Genomic DNA, 27,717 nt, shown 5'->3' with positions numbered 1-27,717 from the left:
TCCTTTGCTGTTAATTTATGAATGTACTTTCTTCACTACCTACCACAATTACATGGGCAACAATTTACCTCCCTCATATACAATAGATTTCTTCTAATTTTTCACTCCACACTTGACTTGGCTGAGAGAAAATATGCACCCCATGATACAGAGAAGGAGAAGCAAAACAGCAACAACCAACCAACCGACTATGAAACCATAGCTACTGTCTACTCTTCTCAAATTAAGCACCACTATTACCCATCTTTCTAAGACATTCTCTTCACTTACTTACTCCCTGACTGACAGAGAACAAAGTCCCATGAATTGTTCATTCTTGAGAGATCTTGTTCCTTCACTATCAGTCCTTGCAGAATTCTGCTCTTTAATTTACTGAAGATGGTGTTTTGTCTCTTCAGTTGAGTACTTCCTTTTATCTTTCCTTCATTACTAAGAATTTACAGTAAGAAACAGATTCTTGGCTCTTTCAGCCATATGTGATATATAGATCTTTCATCATAGTAGCTTGACTTCCATTTTGACCATAAGCTGCCAAAAGTTTTAAAATTTCCTGATAATAGTGGGTTTTTTGTTTTGTTTTCTAAATTTGTTATAAACATCTAATAGTATCATTCCACTATGATCCGAGAATACTGTCTTTGATCTTTATTTGCTGTAATTTTAGAGTTTATCTAGATTATGAACACTTTATTTTCCATGGGTAAGTTTATAAAAGAATGTGTATTATTTGTCAATGTTTGTATATGTGTTCTAGCTTTACCAATTATGCTATTTAAGTCTTCTACAGTTTTAATTTTGCTGAACTTTGGCACAAACTAGTAGCTGATGTGATTCAGTGTCTCGAACAGTTAAATATTTATTTTCTCTTACAGTTTTCATAAATAAAAATATTAATAACTAAAACTCAATTCTATTAGTTACTTTTCTATTGCTATGAGTAAAAACAAAAAGCAAAAAGCAAAACAACAACAACAAAAAACCACGATCAAGGCACCTCAGAGAAGGAAGGGTGTATTCACCATACAGTTGCAGAGGAATCAGTGTGGTCATGGTGGGAAAGGACGGTAGCAAACAAGCATAGTGCTGTAGGTAGAAGTAGAAGCTCATTTCATTTTGAGCTTTGTATAGGAAGCAGAAGAGAACCAACTGAGAACGGCACAAAGTTTTGACGCCTCAAAGCCTGCCTCCAAGACATATTTCCTCCCACAAGGCTACACCTCCTCAGTCTCCTTAAACAGTGCCACTAAATGGGGACCAAGTATTCACCCAACCAAGACTATGGCAGATATCACATTCAAACCACCACACTTACCATTCATGTGTGTGTAGGCAACATGGAGAATTGAAATCTCATGTTTTCTGCATTGAAATAGATTTTATTTTCAGCTTTCAATTTAAGCTCTAAAAACCCACATAAACAGATTTGTGTTTTGAGGTACTATGAAAATATTTTAGTTTTCAAAGGTTTCATGTATTTATAATTATCAATCACACTTGTTTTCTTTTATAGTTATCATTTTGTGATTCAAACTGTTTCAACTACACTTTTTAACAAAATCTTTGAGCACTTAATTTTTTTCATTATTCTCATAAGTGAGCATTACAATATTTCTTTCTACTAACCAAAACTTTCTTTATGATTTAATGTATCAAATCTTTATTCTGAGCACAGAACAGTTAATTTATCTCCAAACTTTCCTCTTTGGCATCTACTGATCAAACTACTAGACTTTATACCATCATACCCATTTATAGTTCTTTCAACCTTGTGCCAGTGAAAAGCTATAAACAATGTTTTGCGCACAAAACAAACTTGACACTTAAAGACAAACTACTCATCATTTCCAATATAGAGCATTTTGAACCTATTCATTATAATTAAGTACATAGATCTAATTACTCTATTATTTTACCTAACATACATGTACCTGTTAAAGTGTGACAAATAACAGGCATTACATGTTAGATCTTAGACTGAATTTCCATCCTCTCAGGACCATGACACCTCTCCTTATCAGACCCCAGATAAGACTTTTAGTGACTTCAGTTATTGGGATTAAAATGCTTATAAACCTAAGGATATGACAGACATAGACAGGAAGAGTATAAGCTATGGCAGAGTTCATTTTGCCCACTGGTTCAACAAAGAACAACAGCTTAGGCTATGGAAGGCTTTGGAGCTTTGAAGCATAATTTACCAAAACAGACACTGCTTTTGAGCTTAAGCGAACTTTACGTGTAGTCTTGGGTCTAAGCTGTTTTGACCAAGCCAGTTCTAGAAACAATTCACTGTGCTTTATTCTTTAAGCAAACTTTACTTTTTGCAGAGGCCTCCTCCCACTTTTATGGAGGAACCAGATCTTTACAATTTTGAAAACCATTCACTGTATGGTCATGTGTTTCATCTCTTTAAAGTATATTCCCACAACATTCATTCATAGACTCTACCTTTTTTAAGTATTATAGACATGAGAAAAATATTTTTTCTTTTATGTGGCAATAAGCCATGTGGTCATATATATCTAGATAAAGTCACTAAATTGCTATTAAGTATGCTGGAGTAGGGGAAGTACGGGAAGTAATATGTATTCATTTATTTCAAGAGTGTTGATATTCAGATATAAAATTTTATTTACGAGGACCTAGGTACTTAGCTCAACTAGCACAATGCTTTCCTAGCATCCTGGGTTCCATCCAACAATGCACAAAAATGGAGCATACATACTGCTGTAATCATAGGACTCAAAATGGACGCATGAGAAGTCAAAAGGTCATCCTTGGCCACTCAGCAAGTTTAAGGGCACCCTAGATAGAACATCTCAAAACAATAAAAAGCACTATGAACTTATTTATAGAAATTAAAATTGGAACATCATATAAAACATAAAACTTCACATAAAACATGAAGAACTGTAAAGAATTGCAGCATTAGGAAAGGTTGAGGATCACTGGTTTAAATCCATTCAGTGGAAACTCACGTCTCCTATGCAAATGAGATAGCTATGAAGTGTTTATGTGCCTCCATAAAGCCCCAACACATATGTGCGTGTACACACACACACACACACACACACACACACACACACACAGAGAGAGAGAGAGAGAGATATGCACCAAATGAAAACAATAAACCTATCCCATTTTCCATAAGGAAAAGCAAATAAAACAGTTAAAACAAAAACAAAAGTAAACTTGTCAGATACATCCAATTACAAAATCAATGGGAAGGAATTTAAAAAGCTCTTACTCTAAAACTTACATAACAATGCGAGGAAAGTTTTAAATGAAAAACTAATGTAACTTTGAAACATAAGACAGAGGGTGAAGCTAAGTGGCAGAATAATTGGGGACGGAAACATATAAGATTTCTATTATCTGATCTTATGTCTCACTATCTAAATCACAGTAATGAAGACAGAGCATACTGGCCTCTATGAGCAGAGTCATGGACCCCATAAAATCTCTGGGTCAGTAACGGACTGTGGTACCTTATGATTATATACACTACTGACATCATAGTCTTCTTAGCTTTCTTAAGTACGCACTATGGCGTTTATCCAAGGACAGAACATCTTTCTCAGAACAGATATGACCAGGCTTATGTAACAAAAGATTTAAGAAGATGTCTAAGAAACAGTAAATGCTAAAAAATATGAGTTAAGTCAATTTAATTTAAAATTTGTATTTCATTTTGGTGGTGTTAAAGATATACAACTTAAAGCTTCACTCCACATTGTGTCTTAAAGTAGACTAAGAACAGTTCCCTCTTAAGGACCCAGACTTGGAGATGAACCATCATGATAAAATGCCCATGTTTAAAGAATTATGTTGTGGAATGTAGTAAGTGGCCCAGGATCCTCTAAGTAACCACTCTGGAAACAGACCTAGCAAAGGGTTTTTATAAGCCTGGTAGCAGATCATCAATCACTTTATAAAGGCTGTACTTATTCTGAAAAGATAGAATACTTTCAGTTACTTGGCAACTTAGTTGTTTATGAGACAAAATGGTACAATAATTTCTCATTTTATCTCAAATAAGATTAGCTGAACTTATTTCTAGTTAGTCTAGACAAATAAGAAAAACAAAACTGACTTTAAAAAAAAAAAATCAATGATATGAAAAGTTCTCATTCAAAGTGGCTTTCCTCACTCCCATTTCAGATCAGAAGTTACACTCTATAAGCATTTATAAAAACTCTCTCATATGCACAATGGAATATGTGTAAATAAATATATCATTTTATTTCTCTATGTTTTTATCCAGAAGACAAAATTAAAATATTTTTCTCTTTAAACTTATGTACAGATATGCCAGAATTCAACAATAATTTCTACAACACCGCAAACTTTCCAAGAAATTACTTTCTGACTTAATGGGAATTTTTGATTATTTTGTCTATTTTTTTCTAGTTTTAACCATCTAACTCTAGATCCAGGCTGACCTGAACTCACAGTAGACAAGTAGAGCTTTCCTTACCAGGAACTTAAAAGGCACAGTAGGAAGCAGCAAATTAACAATAACCAAAGGAGCTCTCCTTTAAACAGTGCTTTTCTGTAGTCATATTAGCAAATATATGCCACTGAACACCTACCATGTGCCAGACCTGGAAATAGAGCAGGAAATCAGCCAGATAAGAAACCTTCCTGGTAATAGTTTTCAGCATAAAATATAGTTTTAATATACTGTTTTGGGACACTGGCCCTTGGTAAGATTCTTGAAGGAGACCTTGTCCTCTGGATTACCATTCATCTCATTTCTCATTTCTTCAGAAATCAGGTTAAAGATTTCCTGAAGATCTATTGTCTTATTACTACTGCAAGTAGACACCACAACCAAGGCAACGCTTTTAAGGTTCAGTTCATTATCACCATGGTGGGAGCATGACAACATGCAGGCAGACATGGTGCTAGAGAAGGAGCTGAGAGTTCTACATCTGGATCAGAAGGTAGCCAGGAATGGACTCTCTTCTATGGGCAACCAGGAGGAGCTCTCTTCCACACAGAATGAAGCTTGAACATAGGGCCTCCAAGCCCACCTGCACAGTGATAAACTTCCTCCACCAAGGCTATAACTACTTCCAACAAGGCCACCTCCTAGTAGTGCCACTTCCCATGGGGCCAAGCATATTCAAATCATCACATTCCACTTCCTGGCCTCCATAGGCTTGTTCAAACACATAAGTTACAGGGGCCATACCTAAACATAGCATAATGCAAAATACATTTCATCCAATTTCAAAAGTCTTCATAGTCTATACCAGTCTCAACAATGTTAAAAGTCCAAAGTCTCTTCTGAAAGTCATCCAATCACTTAAGTGTTATTTCCTATAAAAGCAAAATCAAAAAGCAGATCACATACTTCAAACATCGCGGAATATACACTACTTTTCCAAAATGTCACAGTGAGGAAATACAGGACCAAAAACAAGACCAAAAAATGAGGTGGGCAAACTCTGCATCTTCATGTCTGATGTCCAACTCTTTTCGGCTTTGTTGACTGCAACACAATTCTTTCTCTTGGGCTGGTTCCACTCCCTGTTAGCAGCTTTCCTTGGCACGTATCCCATGGCTCTGGCATCTATAAAACCTTGAAATATATAAGGCAACTTCAATTCTACAGCTTCTTTTTCCAATGTCTGTGATCCACACATCATCTTCTGGGTTTTTCCAAAGGACTTGGGTCACTTCTCCATATCTGCCCTCTGTAGCACTCTAGGCTCTGGTTGACTCCACTCCATTGCTGCTGGTATTCTTGGTAATCATCCCACAGTACTGGCATCTCTAATTTGTTGTAGTCTCCCACTGCAACAAGTCTTCACCAATAGACTCTCACAGGTTCCCTTGCTTCCTTCATGGTGCCAGCCTCAACTTCTTTGCACAAACCCTTCAGTCCCGGGCCATCAACTGCAACTGAGGCTGCACCTTCACCACTTGCCTTCCCTGGCCTCTCACAGTGCCAAGCCTCAGCTGTTCTTCATGACCCTTCCATGCTTTCAAAACCAGTAACACCTGGATCATTCTTGTACATCACCAAGATCAGACATTGGATTAAAGGCATGTACTACCATGCCTGAACCCATGATTTTCCTGGCAACTATGCCTCAAGAGCCAAGCACAGATGCCTCCTCAATTTCTATATTGTAGTTCTTTCCAGATTAGAACTTAAAATAAAAACAATAACCAGGTCAAAATAAAGCCTAACATGATATAACAATCCCTTGTTAAATTGCAAACACATGAACAATAAGCTTAGCTGGGTGGGATCTTGTCCTGAAGTCACCACTCCCTTGATTCCACACAATATCCTTGAGTACAGGATTAGCTCCATTTTACTTCCTGGTGCTGCTCTAATCTTGGAACCATATATTTTGTATTTTTTCTAAGCTTGCTACACTTGATCAAAATGTTCTTCATGAGAATAAATCAGAGGACAAAGTCTATGCAGGACTTTTTTTGAGACTTCCTTTGTCAATGAAATGAATCCAAATTTCTTTACCTTAGTCTCAGGCACACTCTTTGGGCAAGCACAAAAGGCAGCCATATTCTTCGCCAAAATATCACAAGAGTCTCTAGGCCATATACTAAAATTCTTCTCCTCTGAAACCTCTTGAGCCAAACCCACCAAGATCCAATCACCCCAGTACCAATGTCTTCCACACTTCTATTAGTAGGGCCCGGTAAGGCCCACTTAAAGTATTCTATTGCATTATGAAGTCCCCAGATCCATATTTCTCAAAAAAAAAACACATGGTCAGGCTTATCACAGCAATTACCTCACTCCTTATTGGACCGAATGTCTAAAAACCGTAAGCCAGTGTCAATTAAATGTTTGCCTTTATAAGAGTTACCTTGGTCATGGTGCCTCTTCACAGAAATAAAATCCTAATAAAGACATCTACTAAGTAAATTTTAAAACTCACAAGCATTCATCAATAAAGAGTACATTACAATTTTACTCTGGATGAACACTAGTTACCATAAAAAACAATATTTGTAAATATCTACTATAAGAACACTATGAAGTGCCAGTTAGAGAAGACAGTAGCAGGCCCATAAAGAATAAACAACTTTGTAACTCAAGTCCCTAGGTCCTGATGTGAGCAACAGAGCACCATAAAGGTTCATAAAGGCTGGAGCTCATATCTAAGTTATGTCCGTAATACAGTGATTCTAGCCAAGTCACACTTTTCTTTACTTCAACTTCATCTCCTATAAAATAGGATTAACCACAGTATCTTAACCTAAAGAGATCAGTTAGAAAGTGCAAGTAAAACATTCATAATTATCTTTAAAAAAAAAAGGGTAATGTTTAATTAGTTGTAGTAATTAAAACCAGCAGGTGACTAATTTACTAGTGACTGATTTTACATCAATGAATCACATAAATATAATCATTTACCTTTCATGAGTTCACAAAAGCTGCATACAACATATTTTTAACTTGAGTAAACCAGAATCCAGATGCTAAAGCCAATTAATTACCTGATGTAAAGGAGTTAACAGTTCTGAGCATAAAACTATAGCAGCAATTTTCAACCTGTGGGTTGTAACTCTTTGGGGGCCAAATGACCTTACAGAAGTCACCTAAGACCATCAGAAAACACAGACATTTACATTAAGATTCATAACAATAGCTAAATTACAGATATGAAGTAGCAAAAAAAAAAATAGTAATTGTATGGTTCAGGTCACAACATGAGGACCTGTATTAAAGGGTCATGATATTAGGAAGGTTGACAGTCATTATACTATATATAGGAATGTGAAATTCAAATCAGAAATTCATGAAGCAAGTTGCAGCACTACACGCTGAGTTAGTTTAGAAGATGTAATTTCAAGCCAATCCTCTCTGGTGGCATGGAAAACAACATGTAAAATGTGGTGTAACTACTATATTTAAGGAAAAAGTAGAAAGTGTTTTTCTATAATTTGTTGCTATTAATTTAAGATCACATAATAATTAGGAGAATGAATCTGGACAAGCCATCCAATTCTAACCTTGTCAACTATGTAACAGTAGAGATGGCACAAACAAATGCTGCCACCCTGTGGACTAATGGATATGGTATCAAATCCACACAAGAAAAGAAAAAGGGAGATTAACTTTGTTTAGTATGTTTTCTTCCCAGAAAATTTAGTTTCAGTGCAATAAAGTAATCAATATGACACAGATCTCACATAATTTTATGGTAATAATAATTTATTCTAGCCAATATTGTTTTAGTGGTTTTTAACCCTCTTTTTTTTTTTTTTTTTTTTTTTTTGGTTTTTCGAGACAGGGTTTCTCTGTATAGGCCTGGCTATCCTGGAACTCACTCTGTAGACCAGGCTGGCCTCGAACTCAGAAATACGCCTGCCTTTGCCTCCCAAGTGCTGGGATTAAAGGCGTGCGCCACCACAACCCTGCTTAACCCTCTTTCATTAGAAGAAATCAAAGCTTAGAATGAAATATCCTTCAAAGTACAAAAAGGAGTCACCAAAATTATGAAAGTTTCAAAGCTCCTTCTTCCTTTCTTGCTACCTATTAGTCTTTATTTGTTCTGCTGGTATAACAAACTTAAAAACTTGGAAATATTTCATTAAGAAATGTTAATTCAATATAATTGGGAAAAATAAAAAAGGCTAACATACCAATTAAGTGCGCCTACTTAATTTGTAAAATTTTAATTTAAAATATTTAAATGTAATTCATCTCACTTTGAATGTCTACTGAAAATAGGCTAAATGCAATACAGCCTGGTGGTTTTACAATGTCCATTATTTTAAGAAATGGAAAATTGTATATAGTGGGAAATTTGTGTGTTTGTAAGCTCAGGCACATGTGTGTACATGAACGTAAGAGCATGCAAAAATCAGACGACAACTTTGGAAGCCATTCCTCAAGTACTGTCTGCCTTTCTTTTGCCAACATGGCCGTAAGCTCCAAGATCTGCCTCAGTATCACCAGCATAGCGAGCAAGCACTACTATGCCTGGCCTTTATTTCACATGGGTTCTGAGTGTTCTCCTGCTTTTAAGGCAAGCAATCATTAGCTGTTTTATACCACCATTCCCAGAATACATTTCAAAAATACATTCTGTCAGCCTGTGCTTTGTATATTTTTAGTTAGACTACCTACAGATATCTCTCAAATTAATAGTTTTTATTAGTGTATATTAATTGTACAAACTATACAGTGAACTTTGATTATAATCTTATATTTCATGGAACACTTTAGTGGAGAATCAAACATTAATATTCAGAAAGAAATATACTAATTCTATACAGACTTGCAAAACTGAAGGAAGGACATAAAGAGCACCTTCCATCATTACACCCAGACATCAGATATACCATATAAAGAGAAACTGCAGCCTTCCATCAAATGGATACTACTGAGCATTCCGATTTGCTAGCTCCTAGTAACTGGAAGGCAATGTAGCTTTCAAATTCCAAGTCTCAAAAACATGTTATAGTTGCTTCTCAAATTTAGTAAGTTTCCTTATACTTTAATAAAAGAATGCAAACAGTGCCAAACACTTACCTAGAAACTATGCTGGAACCATTATAGAGATCACTAGCATAAGACAATGTGGCCAATGGTCTTACTGAGTTGTAGCGAGTAAACTTGGACAAGCATTCTTGAAATTCATCTAACTGGCTTGCAGTTCTACTGTCATCTGTATCAGAAAATATGAAATTAAATAAATGAATGTCACTACAAAGAAAGCAAAGAAAAGTATCTTTATATTAAAAGGTTATTTGTAAATAAAAATTATTTCTGAAGATTTTAAAAAAGTAAATAGTATGCTCAAATTCATTAGGTGATATTTTAGCTTTAAAAAAAATGGTCTAGGAATTCACTGAAACACCTTTGCATTCCAATAAAACATAAAGGCAATCTCCACTAGTTTTAGCACTGATTTCAGGGGAAAATAAAACAGTAAGAAACCTTCTTCTTCTTCTTTTTTTTTTTAATGGAGTTTATTTTGAAATTTATTCTAATGATATTAGTAATGCTTTTTTATTTTCTCCAGTCTTTCGTTATTTTTGATAAAGAGAATGGTTACTTTATTTTTTTTAAATGTTAATCAAAGGCTTTATAAGTTTGGTAATGCTCAATAACAAGATGCCCATACAATCAGAAGTGTAACCCAATACCCAACCTAGATATACCAACTACCTTTGACTGGGGAAGACACACGAACATCCGCCTCCATGTTTGCCCCACCCGCCTCGTCTCCTAACTCTTCCTCAGTAAGAAATCTTCTAATGAACTTAAACCTTTCATTAAAACCATACTCTAACAATCAACACCGAAAGTAACTGCTGGAAGAGCTACATGTGATTAAATATTTGTTAAATTTTGTTATTAACAAAATTTGTTTATTGGGATATATACTTATTCCACATTTATGATCAAAGAAAACTATATAACACATGTTAGGTCAAAAATTGGATTATTTTAATTCCTATTCTTAGCCATAGGTACAAAAATAAATTAGTGATTCTCAAAGACAACAATAATGATATCATCCAAGATTCCTTTGAGTTGACTACAGTTAAACCATCTGAGATTTAAATCATAACATCAATGTTCCAAGTAATTGTCAATGTAACTATTCTTTAATACACAGGTATGCTTGCAGTAAAACACAAATAAAATATTCAGTTTGGAAATATGACTTTTATACATTTTCCCAAAGAACTGAAAAGACAAAACAAAAATAAACAAAAACTACAGCATACCATTATTTGCATTAGCACCCTAAAAGTTTAAAATTATTTATTTTAATGTATCTTTTATAAGTTCCTTATTTTCTCATCCACATGTACATGGCAATTTCAACATCAACTTTTTGTGATTCCACTTAAACATATTATATGAAAAAATGGCAAGCATAATGAAATTAAATGCAAAAAGTACTAGATGACACAAATCATTTTTCAAAATATCTGAAAACTTATTTGGTATGATAAAATTTATCTTATGCTACTAATAAAAAGTTATTTGAAGAAATCAAATCCTGTCAGCTACGTCATAAATGCTACAGATTTAAGCAGTAGAAATCTATCTAGCAACCTGGATTAAAGGGGTCAGAGTTAGTAGTGTTTTTATTCTAAAAACAATAAAAGAATGACCTAACCAGCAAGCAACATCACAACTGAGATAAGACCATATTTCACAAAAATTACACTGAGAAAGTTCAATAGAATATAAATAAAATGTAGGTTACAGGGGCAGGAAGCCACTAAAACCAACTACAACAGTGTTGTGGATATGATAACTGTGTATCTTCATTTGTAATCCTATTACTATTTAATAAAGTACTGCATGACAAGTCCTTTATACTGGTTCAGAAAAAAATGTAATGTTAATCTATTCTTAAACATTTTGTCTTCAGTTCCTAGGTACATAATCACAGATATTTAAGACTGCTGAAGACCATTTGTTTGTAGTGTAAATGTACTCCTAGCTATCACAAGCTGATTAATATTAAGTATACGATATTTTATGAGAAAAAAAAAGGCTGGAGATGGCTCAAATATTAAAAGTACTTGCTATAAATGACCTGGGTTCAGTTCCCAGGATCCACATGGTGGTTTACAACCATCTATAATCCAATTATAGAGGATCTGTTGTCCTCTTCTAACCTCCATAGGCACCAGGCACATATGTAGTACAGATAGACATGTACCAAAACATTCATACATGTAAAACAAAAGAAATGTAGTTATTTCAGCATCTAAATGTAAACCAGTTGTCATTCCTATATCTGGTTATAAAGAAGGTTTGTATTTTGTTGGTTCAGCTGTTTTATGATCAACATCCATATACATCTGTTGGCCTAACACCTCTCCATCTTAACTACAGATTAGTCTAGAGAAGTGTTTTCAATACTTTTCCTTTTCTTCATGAGCTTTCATTACATCCTTTTAAAATTATAATTACTAAGTCAAGATATTAATTTTCTAATAAGCATCTATCATTTTTACAATTGCAAAGCCAGGGAAAGGTGGAAAATGATGAAGTGCAATCGACACTGAATGAACATCTCTAGATAAGGTTAGGTCTCCTCCTGTAAAAAGAACCTCATATTCAGTAGTACAATTATGGGAAACCGATGTGCAAATCCAGCACAACTTAAGATTTGTAAAAATCTGAGATAACATGCTTATAAGCACAATATAGAAATTAAAAATCTATCTAATTTGCCTTCTGGTGTGAGCTTACTAGTCTCTTTTCTTGTAAATCTGCATCTTCCAGAGAAAATTATCCAGTATCCTCTCTTAATATCTTTGTTGCCAGTAACGTAAGGATGATTTTCTGTCAAACCCTGTGTCATCTCTACTTTAAAGAAATTACTCAGCATTTACCCTATAGTGTGCTCAACATCAAAATAACAAGTAATATTTAAAGGAATCAACAGGAATTCCCTACCTATTAAAATAAGAGATCAAACTACTATTTATTTAATCACTCCTTATTGAAGTCTATATTCACAAACTATTATAGACACTCAATAAAGGACTTAAACCCTTGGCAGTGAATGCAACATTTTCATCCATAAAAAAGCTCATCATTAACCTCAAATCAAATATGCTTAAGACAAATTTTAGCATTTTCCTAAGTGTGTGTGTGTGTGTGTGTGTGTGTGTAGGCTGGCCACCTACTTACATGTAGTAAAGAATAGCCTTGCACTTCTAATCTTACTGACTCTACTCTTAAACTAGCATTTTAGGCAAGCACACCATGCTTATTTTTCCGTTTTTTAAATATACTACTGAGCATCAAATTCTGCTGATAGGCAAGCACACTACCAACTGAACCACATACTCAGCCTACATAAATTAATGTTTTTTTCTCCATCACCAATTATCAAATTTATTTTAAAAAAGGTGTAAACACACACACACGCACACACACACTTTATACAATATAATATAAAGATGTTCATTCATTTGGGAGGAAATTAAGACTCAGTTTTTAATAAGGAATATACTACCAGACAAATTTCTCCTTGATGGCTTTCATTTACAATATATATAATACTAATGAAATTAGTACTATGTACTATACATTTCACCTATAACTATTAAATATTTGTTTGATTGTTTGTGTTTAAGGGTATGTGTGTGTGTGTACCATGTGTGTGCAGGTGCCCAACAGAGGCCAGAAGAGGACTCAGACCCTGTGATGCTAGAGTTACACAGTCTACTGCCATGAGTGTTGGAAACTGAACTAAAAGCAAGTAGTAAGCCATCTCTATAACCCTCACCTATAATTCTTTCAACACATGTAGGTTTGCTACTAATATCCAACCTTCACAGATAAGATGTTGAGAAAGGTTGACCAACACTTTTATTACTTCTCTAAAATTTAAAATATCTTATGCTATTGTGGCCATGTGGCCCTATGGTATTCATTCTATTTTGAATGTTTCTAACTATTTTTTAATTTATACTAATCTGGCTTAAACACAATCTCTTTAAGTCCCCACTGAGAATATCCACTTAGGTCTTTTCATTTTTACTTTGGCCTAGATTTTTCACTCAGTTATATCAATTGCACACTTATATAGTACACGGAATCATTAGCAGCTACCTGTTGCTTTTCCCTTACAACATCTCCTTTATGATAATTAAGAATCAATTCTTCCATCAGCATGAAGAATGATTCTTAAAACTTATTAATGTTGAATAGGAGCTAACTGAATGGAACTTGCTGTTGCTAGCTACATAGTCATGGCTATTTTACAAACTTTATATAGCTTGCTCTAGAAAGATAAAAAATTCTGGAATGAGGAATAGAGATACAAGTACAAAACAGCACTCTTCAAAATATCTAGAAGCCTATACACTACTGATAAGACTTCTAAAAAGATACACTTTGCTTTGCAATTTGAACTTTCCATAAATCTAGCACATGAACCTGAAGATACAGCTGAAGGATGATTTTCAGACATTTTAAGAGGAATCCTGAACATGTACCTGAGATACGAGACATCCTTGTAGAAAAATAACACTGCTCTAAGTCTTCAAAATGAGCAGTGAGTCGCTTTCGTCTTGATGCTAATGTGCTGTTATACCAAGGCTGTTTCTTTGTCTAAGATGATAAGAAAAGACACTTATAACTCAGCACAATTCACACTCTTATACAGAATAGCCAAATGCTTACTTATGTACTTTTAGATGAACAATATACTAAAAATGACTACAAATGGTGAAAAACTACAATTCTCAAATCATATTTTCCAATTTTTCTTTTCAATTAAAAACGGGGGGGGGGGGGAGATCTGAAAACAGTGATGTAAAGGCCATGCAGGCCTTCTGTCTGAAGTGCTTGCCTGGATCCCCAGCACCACATAAAACTGGGAGTGGTGATGGAGACCTGTAAACTCAGTACTCAGAGATGGCAGAAGCAGGAGATCAGTTGTTCCAAGTCAACCTTAGTTATACAGCAAGTTTAGGGGCCATTCTGGGCTACAGGAGACCTTGTCTCCAAAAGGTTTGAAAACAGAGAGAGATAAGGAAAAATAAAATAAAACAAAAACCCTTGAAGTGATCTAATTTTAATTACACGGGCTGGAAGGTGAAAAGATGAAATGGGAGAGATCTACCAGCTAAAGAATCTACTATATACATATTAAATACATAAATGTAATTTTCTACCCCTCAGTGTGCTTTAAAAACATTCAAATCCCTATAGTGATTTTATAGGCACTACAACAACCACCTATCCAGAAATAATTATTTGTTCTATATCTACTCCTCTATACCAAAGTTTCTGAACTCATCTCTCTAGCCCTCCTCAATAATATCATAAAAATTAATCTTTATTATTGAGTCTGGACCCTGGCGCACACACTGTTTTAGTATTCTGTGACAAGACGCATGAAGCACTTTACAAGTCCATACACTTAAATAAAGCTCTGAGTTAGTTGCTCTCCTCATGAGACACAGAAGTAACAATTCATCAGGAAGCAATGAAGAAGAGGAAAAGTGGGAAATATAAACTTCTTGCCTAAGGATAGGGAAAACAGCTGAGTTGGTAAGGGCATGCCATGCAAACATGGTGATTTATATTTGAACCCTCTAAAACCTGCTGGGCAATAGTGGAAACACTTGTTATCCAACTGACCAGGAGGAAAGAGGTGGACTGGACTTCACTGGCCAGCCAGACTAACCTATTCACTAAGCTCCAGGCCAGTGAGAGAACTTGCCTCAAAACAGAAAACAAACAAAAAAGTTAGAGGGTCCAACTTCACGCTTTTGCTACTATACCTTCCATGCCAGGATAGACTATAAATTCAAAACGTAAGGGTGGAGGAGGTGGGAAAGAAACTCTTCTTTCCTTAGGTTGCTTTCATTAGCTACATTGACAAAACAAACAAATAATAATGATCACATTTGTCAACCTTCTCCTTTATCAGAGGCAGAAAGAGCCTCCAAATTGGTTATCTAACACAAGTGGTCAGCCCTATGATTCTGTGCATACAAGTAACATTATGCAGACTGAAGAAGCTGTATTTATACATTTAGGAGTGACTATAGAAAAAGAGGCCATGAATTTGAGAGAGCAAAGAAGATTCATGGGAGGAGTTATAGAGGGAGGAAAAAGAAAATTATGGAATTATATTTTAATTTAAAAATCTATTAAAATAGAAGAAAACACCTTCAACATGACTGGGAGCATCTGAGGAGATAAAGTCTTACATTGTACAGGGGAAGTTTAGGAGGGAAAGGGAAAGAACAAATAAAAAAGCACAGGATAAAAAGTAGGCAGAGATAGGAAATAAATCCAGGCAGAACATAGACATTAAAAGCTATGAAAATTGTCAGAACAAAAGGCACCAGTTTGTCAAAGCCCAAGAAAGAGAGCCAGGGAGACCACTCTGGTTTTCTTTCATTGCTGTCTAATAAACTCTCACAAGACTACCAGAACCACAACACGAATAAAGCCATCAAATTACACAACAAAAATTATTTATTGGATGAGAAGGATACAGCCCTAGCAGCTGCCTGTCCAGCCTTTGGGTTAATGCCATTCTTGTTATTTGGCCTTGAGTCAAAGACAATAATTTCAGAACAAATTAGATAACCCACCTAAAAACTCCTATCTTCCCTTCTTGGTCCATAATTTACTATGGTATACAATGCTCTTTTCTGAAGTATAACTCATCTTTGTTGGCAAAACCAATCAGAACATGTCTTTATTCATTTAAAAGAAAAATCTCTAGGATATATACGAAACTATTTGAGTAGGAAAACCTATCAAGATGATAAGATTTAAGAGATAATTTAGTAAAAGTTATGTAAAATCTCTCTATTAGAGACATAATATATTGGGGCTTTTTATAATTACATCTTAGTCCATGATCTCAAAATAATTTTTAAATTCTTAAAAGTAAAAATTCAATATTTAAACATCTCTTAGCAGTAAACATACAAAATCATGAGTAAAATCTATCTTAACTCCGTTATCATAAAAATATGAGCTCTCCCTAGAATAGTTTCTAAAGTAAAGGCAGTTCTAATAAAAATATCAGGAGGTAGATTCTTCCATTTTGGGGGACAGTGGGTGGGTAGCAGATAAGGTCTTGATAAGTGAACATGGCTGGCTTCATACACATAGTTCTCAGCTTTAGCTTCCAAGGTGCTAAAATCTGAGGCATGAGATTGCTACAATTTTGGAGGTGGGGTAAGGGTAAGCTGCAGTCAAGGAGCAAATCGAAGGCCTCAAAAATAAGAGTTAACACTAAACAATATAGCTGACTCTCCCCAGCCTCTAGGGCTTCTTTATGGATCTAAATAGGATAATACTAAAGCTCAAAGAATAAAACAAATTGGAAAACTTTACCAAACACTGAAGAACAAAAAGTGCTACAATGTGAACCACAAGGGAGCTATAGGTGCAGTTTTATGAGAATTAAGATGTACCTTAAAAAGATACCCTAACAGATAAATTACACCCTTCAGAAGTTCAGTGTCTTAAGAAACTAGCAGTTCACAGGAACTGGAAAGATATACAACAAATAAACATAACAGTGATTCTGAGCCAGTCCTAGACCATTAGCTAGTTTTTTGGTTTTGTTTTCATTTCTTTTCCTATAAAGACCATTATTACCAAGAACGGTGGTTCATGCTTGTAATCCTAGCAGTTAGCAAGCTGAAGCTATAACTGCTTTGAATCTGAGGCCAGACTGACCTGTAGCTGAGTTCCCTGACAGCCTGAGTAACAGTTCTTAGACACAAACACACATACAGGTGGGAGGGGGGAGGGAGAAAGTGAGAGGAAGAGAGGGAGAGAGGGAGTGGGAGAGGGAAATACACAAATACACCAACAGGCAGGCAGGCAGGCAAGCAGGCACACACACACGCACTAAGAAAATGACTACTGAACTGAAATTCAAGTTTTAAAGTATAAGTTCCTCTGGTTTTTAATGATAATTTCTTAACTTTTCTCATTTACAGAAGCTATCAAAACTTCTAAAGAAAAACCAACAGATAATTATAAAAATTTAGAAGTATAATTACCTATACTATATAAAAGTCATATATTTCTGGCTTTTCTTAATCATGTTAAGATTTTAAATTTTTACTTCCCCTATTAGATTGTTTTTTTTTTTTTACAGTATAACAATTTACTCTTTAACTGTAGTATAACATTCTTAATTATTTTACTATGGCTGGCCATGTTTATGTTCCAGGATACAAGCCTATTTTACTAGAATACAAACCTATTTTTAAAAGCTTTATTTATTTTTCTTATTATTTATGTGTCTGTGAGAGTACATACCATTATCTAGTAAGGCCAGAAAAGGGCACTAGAACCCCTACAACTAAAGGGACAAACAGCTGTGAGCCACCAATGCTGGGAACTGAAATTGGGCCCTCTGAAGAGCAGCAAGTGTTCCTAACTGCTGAGGCTTCTCTAGGACTCTTGTATTTCATCTTTATGCAGTATTTCAAATGATTTCTTAGAAAGGGTTCTATGTGTGTAATTTTCAAATCAAATGCTCCTACGAGTTACAGTATATATATAGAAGACAACCAACTCCATTTCTCCATTTTCTTCTCTGTTCACCCTTGCAGCTTCCACTGTCGTAACACTCTATGACACAACTCCCGTGCTTGAGCAATGATAGTTATTAATAAACCTCTTATGCTGACAGTTGTGTAAATGTATACTATAGGTAATTGCCTACAGTAAGTAAATATTAAATAATGACAGTATAAAACAGAATTCTGGGGGAGGACATTTAATTTTGAAGACTTATTGCTTAAACTTTTATGATATGGAAAGTTGAAATTTGGCAAATTTGAAGTCAAAATTATCTTGGGCTATTTTTATTTAAGCTGTTTAATAAGCATTTAGGTCTTACCTACTGTATCTTGCTTAGAACACTTTCTACTGTCAAGTATACCTTTAGAATGCATAAACTTACCAGACAGCTTGCTTTCCCCAAGCTCAAAGCTAAGACACTTATAATACAGCACGTCAAACCTATTTGCAAAGGTTTTCTAGATTTGCTATAACGGATCTGATGTCCTATTTATTTTATTTAGTACATGCATTGATTTCTGACATATTTTTTTTTTGTTTTGTGACATAAAAACTTTGTGTGACTGCTTCCTCAGAAGAATATCTTTATCCACAGGCCAAGGTCAATCATTTTGGCACAGAATAAAATTTCCCTTATTCTAAGAATTGTCTCATAATTGGGTTTGGTGGCTCATGCCTTTAATCCAAGCCCTTGGAAGGCAAGGGCAAGTGGGTCTGGGAGTTTGAGGCTGCCTGGTCTTCATGAATTTCATACAAACCAGAAGAAAATAGACAGAGTCTGTCTCAAGACAAACAAACAAACAAACAAACAAACAAATAAATAAATAAATAAATAAATAAATGCCTGTTTCATGCTGACATAGCATTAAACATTTCTGCTCTTGGATTATGCCCTTTGTCTAGCACACACTTTTGCTATTTTGAATGTGTTACTATATATACAGTAAGCTCACTGTAAGATGGTATGCTGTAAAGCAGCAGCCTCCATCTTGTTTTATACTGGCACTTGGGCAGTGACTGACCTACAACACTGAGATCTGTGTAAATATACTCTATGACGTTTATACACAGTCAATGATGTGATTCTCAGAATATGCCCTCTTTGTAATCATGTAAGTTTCTCAGTCTGAACTCTTTGATCTCAGTTAAGAACTATTAGAGGAATTCTTTCGTACCATGTCTTAGTCCAAATTTTCTCTTATTTAGAAAATTCAGAATCATGTCAGATGACATGAACATTTTTATCTCTTTTAACCACGTTTTTTAGCAATTTTTTAATCCTATCTGGAGTTTGCATTTAAAAAGTTATCAGTATCACAGTTGTCTCTTTTCTTTCCTAACATCTTACAGCAAATAAGATTTTTATACACCATACTCAAGATGTTTCACAACATAAGTTAAGATTTTGTTTCTGGTCCTTTATTGTATGTTCAGCTATTTTATCATTTCTATTTAAACAATTATGTATTTGATCTAGACTCTTTTAGCAAGCAGTAAATACCAGACACGTTTCTATCAAAGTTTCCTCGTTACCACAACATATACTTGATCTTTCTTTGGACAACTTTAAAAACTCCTTTAGTGCAGGTTATCAATGATATTTTCATGAGACTGTTCATTGTTATTTTGCTCCTTTGGTGCCAGGATGTTTTTATATTGAGTAGGTGAGTACGCTCTTCATATTAACCTCTGAAACATCCATTTTATCAAAAAATTTTAAACTCAATTGATAACATATCCGTACACTTAAAAAATTACTATGGGGATGTTTTAGTAGGAACCAGATAAATTAATAATTAAGGCCATTAATCTATCCAAATTGTTCTACAATTACTTTAGTTATTTCAATATTATATTCATTTTTAAAATTTACATTTAAGACTGCTATTTTTATTAATGTTCATCTCTGCTAACGTAATTTATCCTGAATTGTGATAACATCAATTTGTCATACATGGGCCCTTCCATGAAAAACTATCTTTATGTACTTATATAATACTGTAGACTCCTTATGCAAATGCTTAATTTTTTAAATCTATAAATAAAAACATTGACTGCTATGAATTTCTAGCTCAGTCTCTCTTTCATACTATTTTATATAAAGTGCTTATAATAGCATGTATCCTTTTGTACTTTTTTGGGTATTTTTATATCGAACCACTTTATGATTCAGAGTATTCACAGAAATTTATTTCCTGTTGCAAATTACAAGAGTATGTTCTAGCTAACATTCTAATCATGGAGTGCAGATGGCATGATAAATTCTGTTTTAGAATCAATTCATTTTGCTAATCTTCCCAAAGACAAAATAAATGAAATGGATATCCTTTTAATGAAAAATAACAAGTACACCAAAGAAATTCAATGCCCTTACACTTATAAAACCAGACTAAACCACCCTTTTGTATCAATTTTAATTTTGTCTCATACACTGTTATAAATCTCTAATAGGATTTACTCCTCAATATCTGCCCTGTCTTCTAACAGGCATGAAAGATGGAGTCTGCTAGGAAATGCACAAGTTTTGGGCCTGCATTTTCTAGACACACAGCAACTCAGAAGTCAGTCAGTTCTTTTCACATTTTCTTGTTAATCATTTGTAGAAACAGTACTGAAGGCAGCAAAGCTGTAGAATTTTGAAACCAAAGCTCCAGATACTGACATGGAGCTTTCAGCTTTGGTGTTTGATCTGCTGGGTTTAGTCCTGATTTGTTCCACTCTTTCCTCACTAGGTCTCACTATTCCCCAATGCAATGGGAATGTATATTCTATGCCACTGCATATAAGAAGTATATTATGAGGGCTTTGGTTCTTGTCTCAATTTTGTGAGGGGTCAGACTTGAATAGACTGACTCTATAGTCAAAGAAGAGATTTCAGACTTTTGAACAGTCTTGAGACCGTTAAAGACTACAGGAAGAGGTGGCATGTGTGATTTGGATGAGAAATATCCCATGTATCTTCATATATCTGAACACTTGGGTCCCCAGTTGGTGAAGGTTTGAGAAGGTTTGCAATAATTAGAAGCTGTGGCTTTGCTGGAACATGGATGTCACTGGTATTGTGTTTTATAGATTGGGTCCACTTCCTCAGGACAGATGAAAGATGATCTCAATGCTTTCTGACAAGCTATCTCCACCATAATTAACTTTATCCCCGGGAACTGTAAGCTAAAATAAACCCTGTTTTCCTCACAGTTGCTTTTGTTTTCTTTTTATTGGATATTTTATTTACATTTCAGATGTAATCCCCTTTCCCCATTTTCCTCCCACCCAGGAACCCCTTATCCCATCCTCCCTCCTCCTGCTTCTATGAGGATATGCCCCCACTACCCTTCCACTCCCACCTCCCCACCCACTATTTCCCCCATACTGGGGCATCCAGCCTTCACTGGACCAAGGACTTCCTTGCCCACCTACGCCAGGCAATGTCATCCTCCCCTACATATGCAGCTGGAGCCATGGGCCCATCCCTATGTGCTCCCAGGCTGGTGGTTTAGATCCTCTTCACAGTTGCTTTTAGTCATACTTTTTTTTGTTTTTAAATTTTCGTAGTAACAGAAAAGAAAACTAAAAAGCAATAGGACTTTTTTCTGGCTGAGCGCTTGGATGATACTAATGCAATGCCTCAGGGAACCAGAAGTCTCTTTGACTATTCACCAGTAAATGATACATAAAATGAAAAAACATCATAAAATTCTCAACTTATAAAAGGGGTTGCATCCTAATAAATTATAAACTCAAAATACTGTAAATAAAAAATGTATTTAATACTTTTCACCTAATAAGCAGCATAATTTGGCAAAACAATCCACTAGAGTACCTGCTACTAACTGACTGCCTGAAAGGGAACTATAGTCTGCTGTTGTTGCCCAACATCACAGGAGACTATTGTACAACACAGATGGCTAGCCTAGAAAAAGGTCACAGCTCACAATTCGAAGTATGGCTCAACTGACTGTTTTTGTACCTTTTATACCATCATACAGATTTAAAAATGGCAATCATCAGAAATAGAGAACAGCTACTTTTATTCATTTTCTTCTTCCACCAGACTTTGTTTTAATCTTCTCTCTTTTGGGAATTTAACAGAAAATCCAAAACAATACTACATAAATAGTTTAATGAAAAGCTTCTCCTTTTCTTCTATATAAACTTTCCACAAACCTCTAACCACAGAAAAAGATATGTATAATTACATTGCCAAAAGGAAAATTTAGCTTAGTAAGAGTGTCAAAAACAATCTATAAGAGTAAGGCTCACATAAAATATATAGGAGCAAGAATATTGAGTTTTACTCTGAATCAGAATATAATTGTTATGTGGAATAAATTCTCTTATAATAAATTTTACCTATATCAGAAGTAGAGCTGGAGTATAATATAATAGCTAAGTGGTAAACTGCTTGCTTGAGTTAGCATGCAAGATGCCCTGGACTCAATCTCTAGCACCTCAAAGCAAGCAAACAAGCTAGAAAGGGAACAAAGAAGTCTGCAGTGAATTAAAATAAAGCTGTAGAAAAGGTAGCAGCTACTCATACTACTTTAGATGGTATGCAAAGCAGCAGTCATTCATATTACTTAGGATATAATGTGCTTGTTATTTTGTACGGTCTGCAAAGCAACCATGGTTTCTTATGTGTTTAAAAAATTACTGAATAATGTATTTTGTTTATCTGACTTTATCAAAGCCATGGACTGGCCTTGTCTGAATGTTATTCTATATTATCTTCAAAGGAAAGCATCAAAGCCATGCTATAAAATACTATACTAGCTAATTTCCAGATCAGGATTGGTCTTTCTTGCTCAAGTTATTATAGACTTTGAGGCTTTAAATTTTTTCCTAACATATCCTATTAAATATTGCAAAAAATATTCAAATCATGGTTTACTATCTATAGAAAGATAAAAGACATTCTGTAAATTTTGGTAACAAAAGTGTTACTACTATACTACTTGTTTTTTAAAGGTTAAAGTGTTAGACAAGTTTAGTAGAACACCTGCCTACCAGGCACACAGTCCTGAATTCAAGGTCCAGCAGTACAAAAACACAGCAACTACAACAACAAAAGGTTTAACAAAACAGGCAAATACAAGTATGCAAATTCATATATCAGATATACCAAGTAATTTCAAAACTACAAAATAGATAATCATCTAAGAACTCAAGAGTATAAATCACAAAAGCTCAATGTTTCAAGAGCTCTGCATTAACTAAAGATAACTGTTTTGAGACATGGTTTCTCTGTGTATCTCTGGCTGTCCTGAAACTCACTCTGTGGATCAGGCTGGCCTCGAACTCAGAAATCCACCTACCTCTGCCTCCCAAGTGCTGGGATTAAAGGTGTGCACCACCACTGCCCAGATTTTTAATATATTAATATAAAGTAAATATATTAAAAAAATGACCATTAAAAATACTTCATTTAATATTTTTTCTCTACATATGCTAAGCTTAAACAGCATACTATCAATGTTTGCTTCCTGAATTTTAAAATTATATTATGATTACAAAAAAATAGCATATTTATTTTTAAAGAAATATAGACTGAATAATAATGGGTAAAAAATATATGTCTATACCTTAAACACCTAGGAGAAAAGGCAAATTAGTATATATAGGTAAAAGGGGAAATGACTAAGAATGTAATGAATATTTGAATTAGATAAAGGAATTCTTTGGAGCAATCTTACTACTTTCCCTTGAATCTGAAAGTATTTGATTGTAAATAGTTTTGGTTTGGGGAACTTTTTTGCTTACTTGTTTGTTTTTACTATTTGTTTTGTTTGTTTGTTTGTTTTTTGTTTCTTTTTAGTACATAGCGGAACTCAAAGAATAAGGTAAGTATCATCAATCCTCCAGTCAAAGCTGGAAAGAGTAAAAGAGAATCATATAATTAACTGGAAGAAGTGAGGCTAGTGTTTATTTTACTTAAGTCTCTAGTCCATGAAACTATAAGAAATGATTAATGCTTTAACATAATGATGTGTAATTAATCAATAATTATAACTTTCGTATCTCTGAGACAAACAATGCCTGACAATATTTTCTCACTCTTAAAGTCTGATATCAGTCACCAAGGTAAAAACACTTTTAACAAATTCCTGCCATTGAAAAGCAAATAGTAATTCTGTCATGTATAAGAAACAAGTCCTACTAAAGAGGGTTATGTCATTATCAAAGAATATTTTAGTAAACTAGCCTATTATTTTATAATGTAGATGATTATACTCACAGCTAATACATACTGTTAAGTGTATCCCTTACCTGAGAAGTCCCGCTGAAACCTGGAGGTTGACTGTATTCTGTAGAATCAATAATGCTACTGCAAAATGAAGAATACAATTTCAGTACTTAAATTACTTTAGTAACAGTTGATCTAAAATGTATCACTTATAAACCAAACATACTTATAAGTAAACATCTAATACCAATCATTTACTCAAACATCAAAGGACCATAAACATTTACTCCTTGCAGCTCCTCAAACATACACATCGAGAAAGGCTATCAAATGGGAAGAATCATGAAGTCAGTGAGCACATCGATTTATTTTCGTTTCCAAATAGGTTAGTAAGATTTCAACCTTTAAGGAAAAGAGGATTTACAATATTGGGGTAAACAGCATGCACTCGATGGGCTATAGTTAACAGACTCTATGGCACTCAGTAGCCTTATATAGGGAGCGGAGGGGGGGTCACATGATATTTTCAGTTTCTTCATACAATACTAACAGCTGAGAAATAAGTGAAAGTCTGCATTAAAATGTTTCCTTTACTAATGAAACTATTCCTACCATTTGTACAGTATTAGTAAAATTACATAGGTGTGTGGCTAAGGAGATGAGTCAGTGTGCAAAGTATCTGGTGCTGTGCACATATAACACACATAAGCACAATCCCACATCCCTCCACAAACAAGAGGTACCTACATTCTGACATCATCACTTATTAAAAAAAAAAAAAGTCTAGACAATGTGCCATATTCCTAAGTACTTTATTTTTCATAAATGAAGTATGAGAGAAATCCTTTATTAGTCTGCCCATTTCATGGATGAATTTTAGGGACAAAAATGAAAAAATAGCCACCTAAAATGATACAGAGTTATCAAGTATTTTACATAGGTACCAATACCTGTAAGAGTTAAAAAATTAGTAAGGGCATCAAAATGGCACAGGAGAAAGAAATTTTCAGAGTGGTAACTAAAAGAAAAATTATGTAGAACTGAACTGAGGAAAGTAAGACAGTGATTCCTAATGTTTCTGCTGATAAGAATGAGAAATCAGATAAAAATATAAATAAAAACAACGCAGAACATGTGAGAAACTGACTTAAATCCCATGCATCAAAGTATATGTGGGGGAAACAAACACAAATAAAATCAGTTATACAGTAACTAGAAATCATACAGCTTTCAACATAACCTGTTTCAAGAGGCACAGACAAGACCATTTCTCATATAAATTTTTACAATAATAAGTAGCTAAAATTTCAAATAGGAAATTTCATTTATTAACAACAAAATTCTCATGACTGTAACTTGCACATACCTCAAAAGATACAGCAACTATTTTCTTGTTCATTTATTTTCTTTTGGACATTAAAATGTAATACAAGTAGCAAACAAAGTACCTAAAATAATGTGACTTTAATGTCAACTGCAGCAGCAGCAACAACTAAAATCTACATCCTATGTGTCACGCATTACACTCTTGGCTTCAAATGGGATACCACAGCTCAGCAGTCGACTTAATATTATTACCCTACGTGTAAAATGAGTTGCACAGAGACGAAATATGAAATCTCTACCACAATTCTAAAATCGCTACAAAAAAAAATTGCCAAAATGATGTGTCTTTGGAAGAACCACTGCCTGGTCATTTTGAATACAAAGTTTCTACTTCTAAATGGTTTCAGCTCAGCTCTTGAGGGGATTTGCACAACTCTCTTTACAGTCTTCAAAGCAAGGATACCCGGATTAGGATATCGGTTGTGCACTAACTGGGATGCTGGAAAATTTTCTTTTGTAATCTATAAAATGGATTAAATAAAATAACCTGGGTAAGTTAAACACTGCCAAATATATGGCTCTAACATTGATAGTTCCAACTTCTGAGGATAAAGTCTTCTGCCCTGATAGGGCAGATCTGATTTTAACACAAATTATATTTAAAATATTATAAAAAATTATTTAGCACCTTCCTGTTCTAACTTGCACAGGATGAGGAAGTGCTTAGTTCTAGAATACATATGCTGAGCAGGGAACCTAGTATTTATACTCTCTTTTAAATGATCTCTACAATAATCCTGAAGCTGAAAAAGGTTTTTAGAGTAGTTTCCTTCAGGAGAAACTCAAGTCTGATAGATACAATAAGCCACAAGCTGAAATTTTTCTGACAGATTGAACAGGTATTAGTGTATCACTTTACTTCCTTTTAAAGTAAACCATTTTGCTTGGTAGAATTCCAAAAACAGAAAAGAATACATTCAAAGAAACAAACAGAAGGGGATACATCAAAAGAAACAAGAAAAGTAAAGGATACATTCAAACACATATGGCTGACCACCAGCCTCCAATACAGAACTAGTCAGTGTTTCAGTTCCTCACAAATGGTGGTGTTCTTGGCTACTTTATATCTACAGCACCCTTCCAAAGAGCTGGAGATTACTATTTATTTTTGATTCACGAAAGATAATCTTGTTAGATGATATACTTGCTATAAACTTTTAAGGTTATAAAAATCAATTATAAGTCATTAGAAAAAGCATTCTCAAACAATAAGCAAAGACTCAGCACTAGGGTGATGATGAGAATAAAGAAAATGATGGTGCTTGAGTAAGAGACAAACCTGAAGAAACAGAGATGGAAACAGCAAGAGAAATTTTCTTTCATGAACCAGTTTTACTGTGTGTGGTTTTGTTTTCCTAGACACTTCCATTCCTAATTTACCAGAATCAAAACCTTCACTTCTATGACTCTAATACGAAATGGCAAGAAGCGATCATGATCTGCTCTGATGATAATATAGATACGTAATTCCATTTTCAGTTCACAACCACCAGTTTGTTTCTTCTGAAGAGACTTTTGTAGCGCCCTAGAGCCTAGAAACTTGAGCTTTAAAACACTTAAAGGACACAATAAACTATAAAATAATTTGAAACTTCAATAGTTCAACACATACCAGTACATTCTGGTATTGTCAAGGTATTAACTAAAATACATTCTTAATTGGATGTTTAAGGAATGTACTACATTGTTAAGATCTTAGTCTACCTAATTATTATCATAAAAATGTTTAAAATTTTACCACATTTACAAAATTATGTTTTTAAAAACTCTTTTAGGCTAAGCATCAAAAAATTTTATACTTACAGAAAATTATGGCTGAGCAACAAAAGATTTAATATATTAAAATACCAAAACTTAAAAAATTTTTTAAACAGTGTTAGTTCCAAATAGGATAGTGTATCTCCTGATGTCATGCTGACAATTTACATGTCGCTAGGTAGAATTCAGAAAAGATGGTGCTTTCTGATTTTTAGTATCTCATTTAGGCCCACTGTGCTTAACTTTGAAAAAAATTTATACATGTACATTTATATTTGTACATGTGGATAGATTTAAGTATCCTGTTATGATACTAATTTTGAAAGTCACATAACTTTTATTGAAA

The 27,717-nt window shown here is 34.4% G+C and overlaps 1 protein-coding gene across 4 annotated transcripts in view; it reads right to left on the bottom strand.

The window, feature by feature from the left end:
- Cop1 (COP1 E3 ubiquitin ligase) overlaps window positions 1–27,717 on the bottom strand; it is a 118,581-nt gene that overhangs the window by 48,672 nt on the left and 42,192 nt on the right. For all 4 annotated transcript variants that reach the window (XM_028758829.1, XM_028758837.1, XM_028758845.1 and 1 more), the window contains 3 exons: window positions 24,311–24,368; window positions 13,972–14,086; window positions 9,524–9,659 (listed from right to left, as the gene is read on the bottom strand). In XM_028758829.1, coding sequence (XP_028614662.1) covers window positions 9,524–9,659; window positions 13,972–14,086; window positions 24,311–24,368 — 309 coding nt within the window. The remainder of the gene's footprint in view (window positions 1–9,523; window positions 9,660–13,971; window positions 14,087–24,310; window positions 24,369–27,717) is intronic.

The sequence above is a fragment of the Grammomys surdaster genome, unplaced genomic scaffold (genome assembly GCF_004785775.1).
Source record: "Grammomys surdaster isolate TR1022 unplaced genomic scaffold, NIH_TR_1.0 130, whole genome shotgun sequence".
Classification (NCBI taxonomy): domain Eukaryota; kingdom Metazoa; phylum Chordata; class Mammalia; order Rodentia; family Muridae; genus Grammomys; species Grammomys surdaster.
Note: the sequence above shows the minus strand (reverse complement) of the source record. Positions and strands in the feature narration are given on the sequence as shown.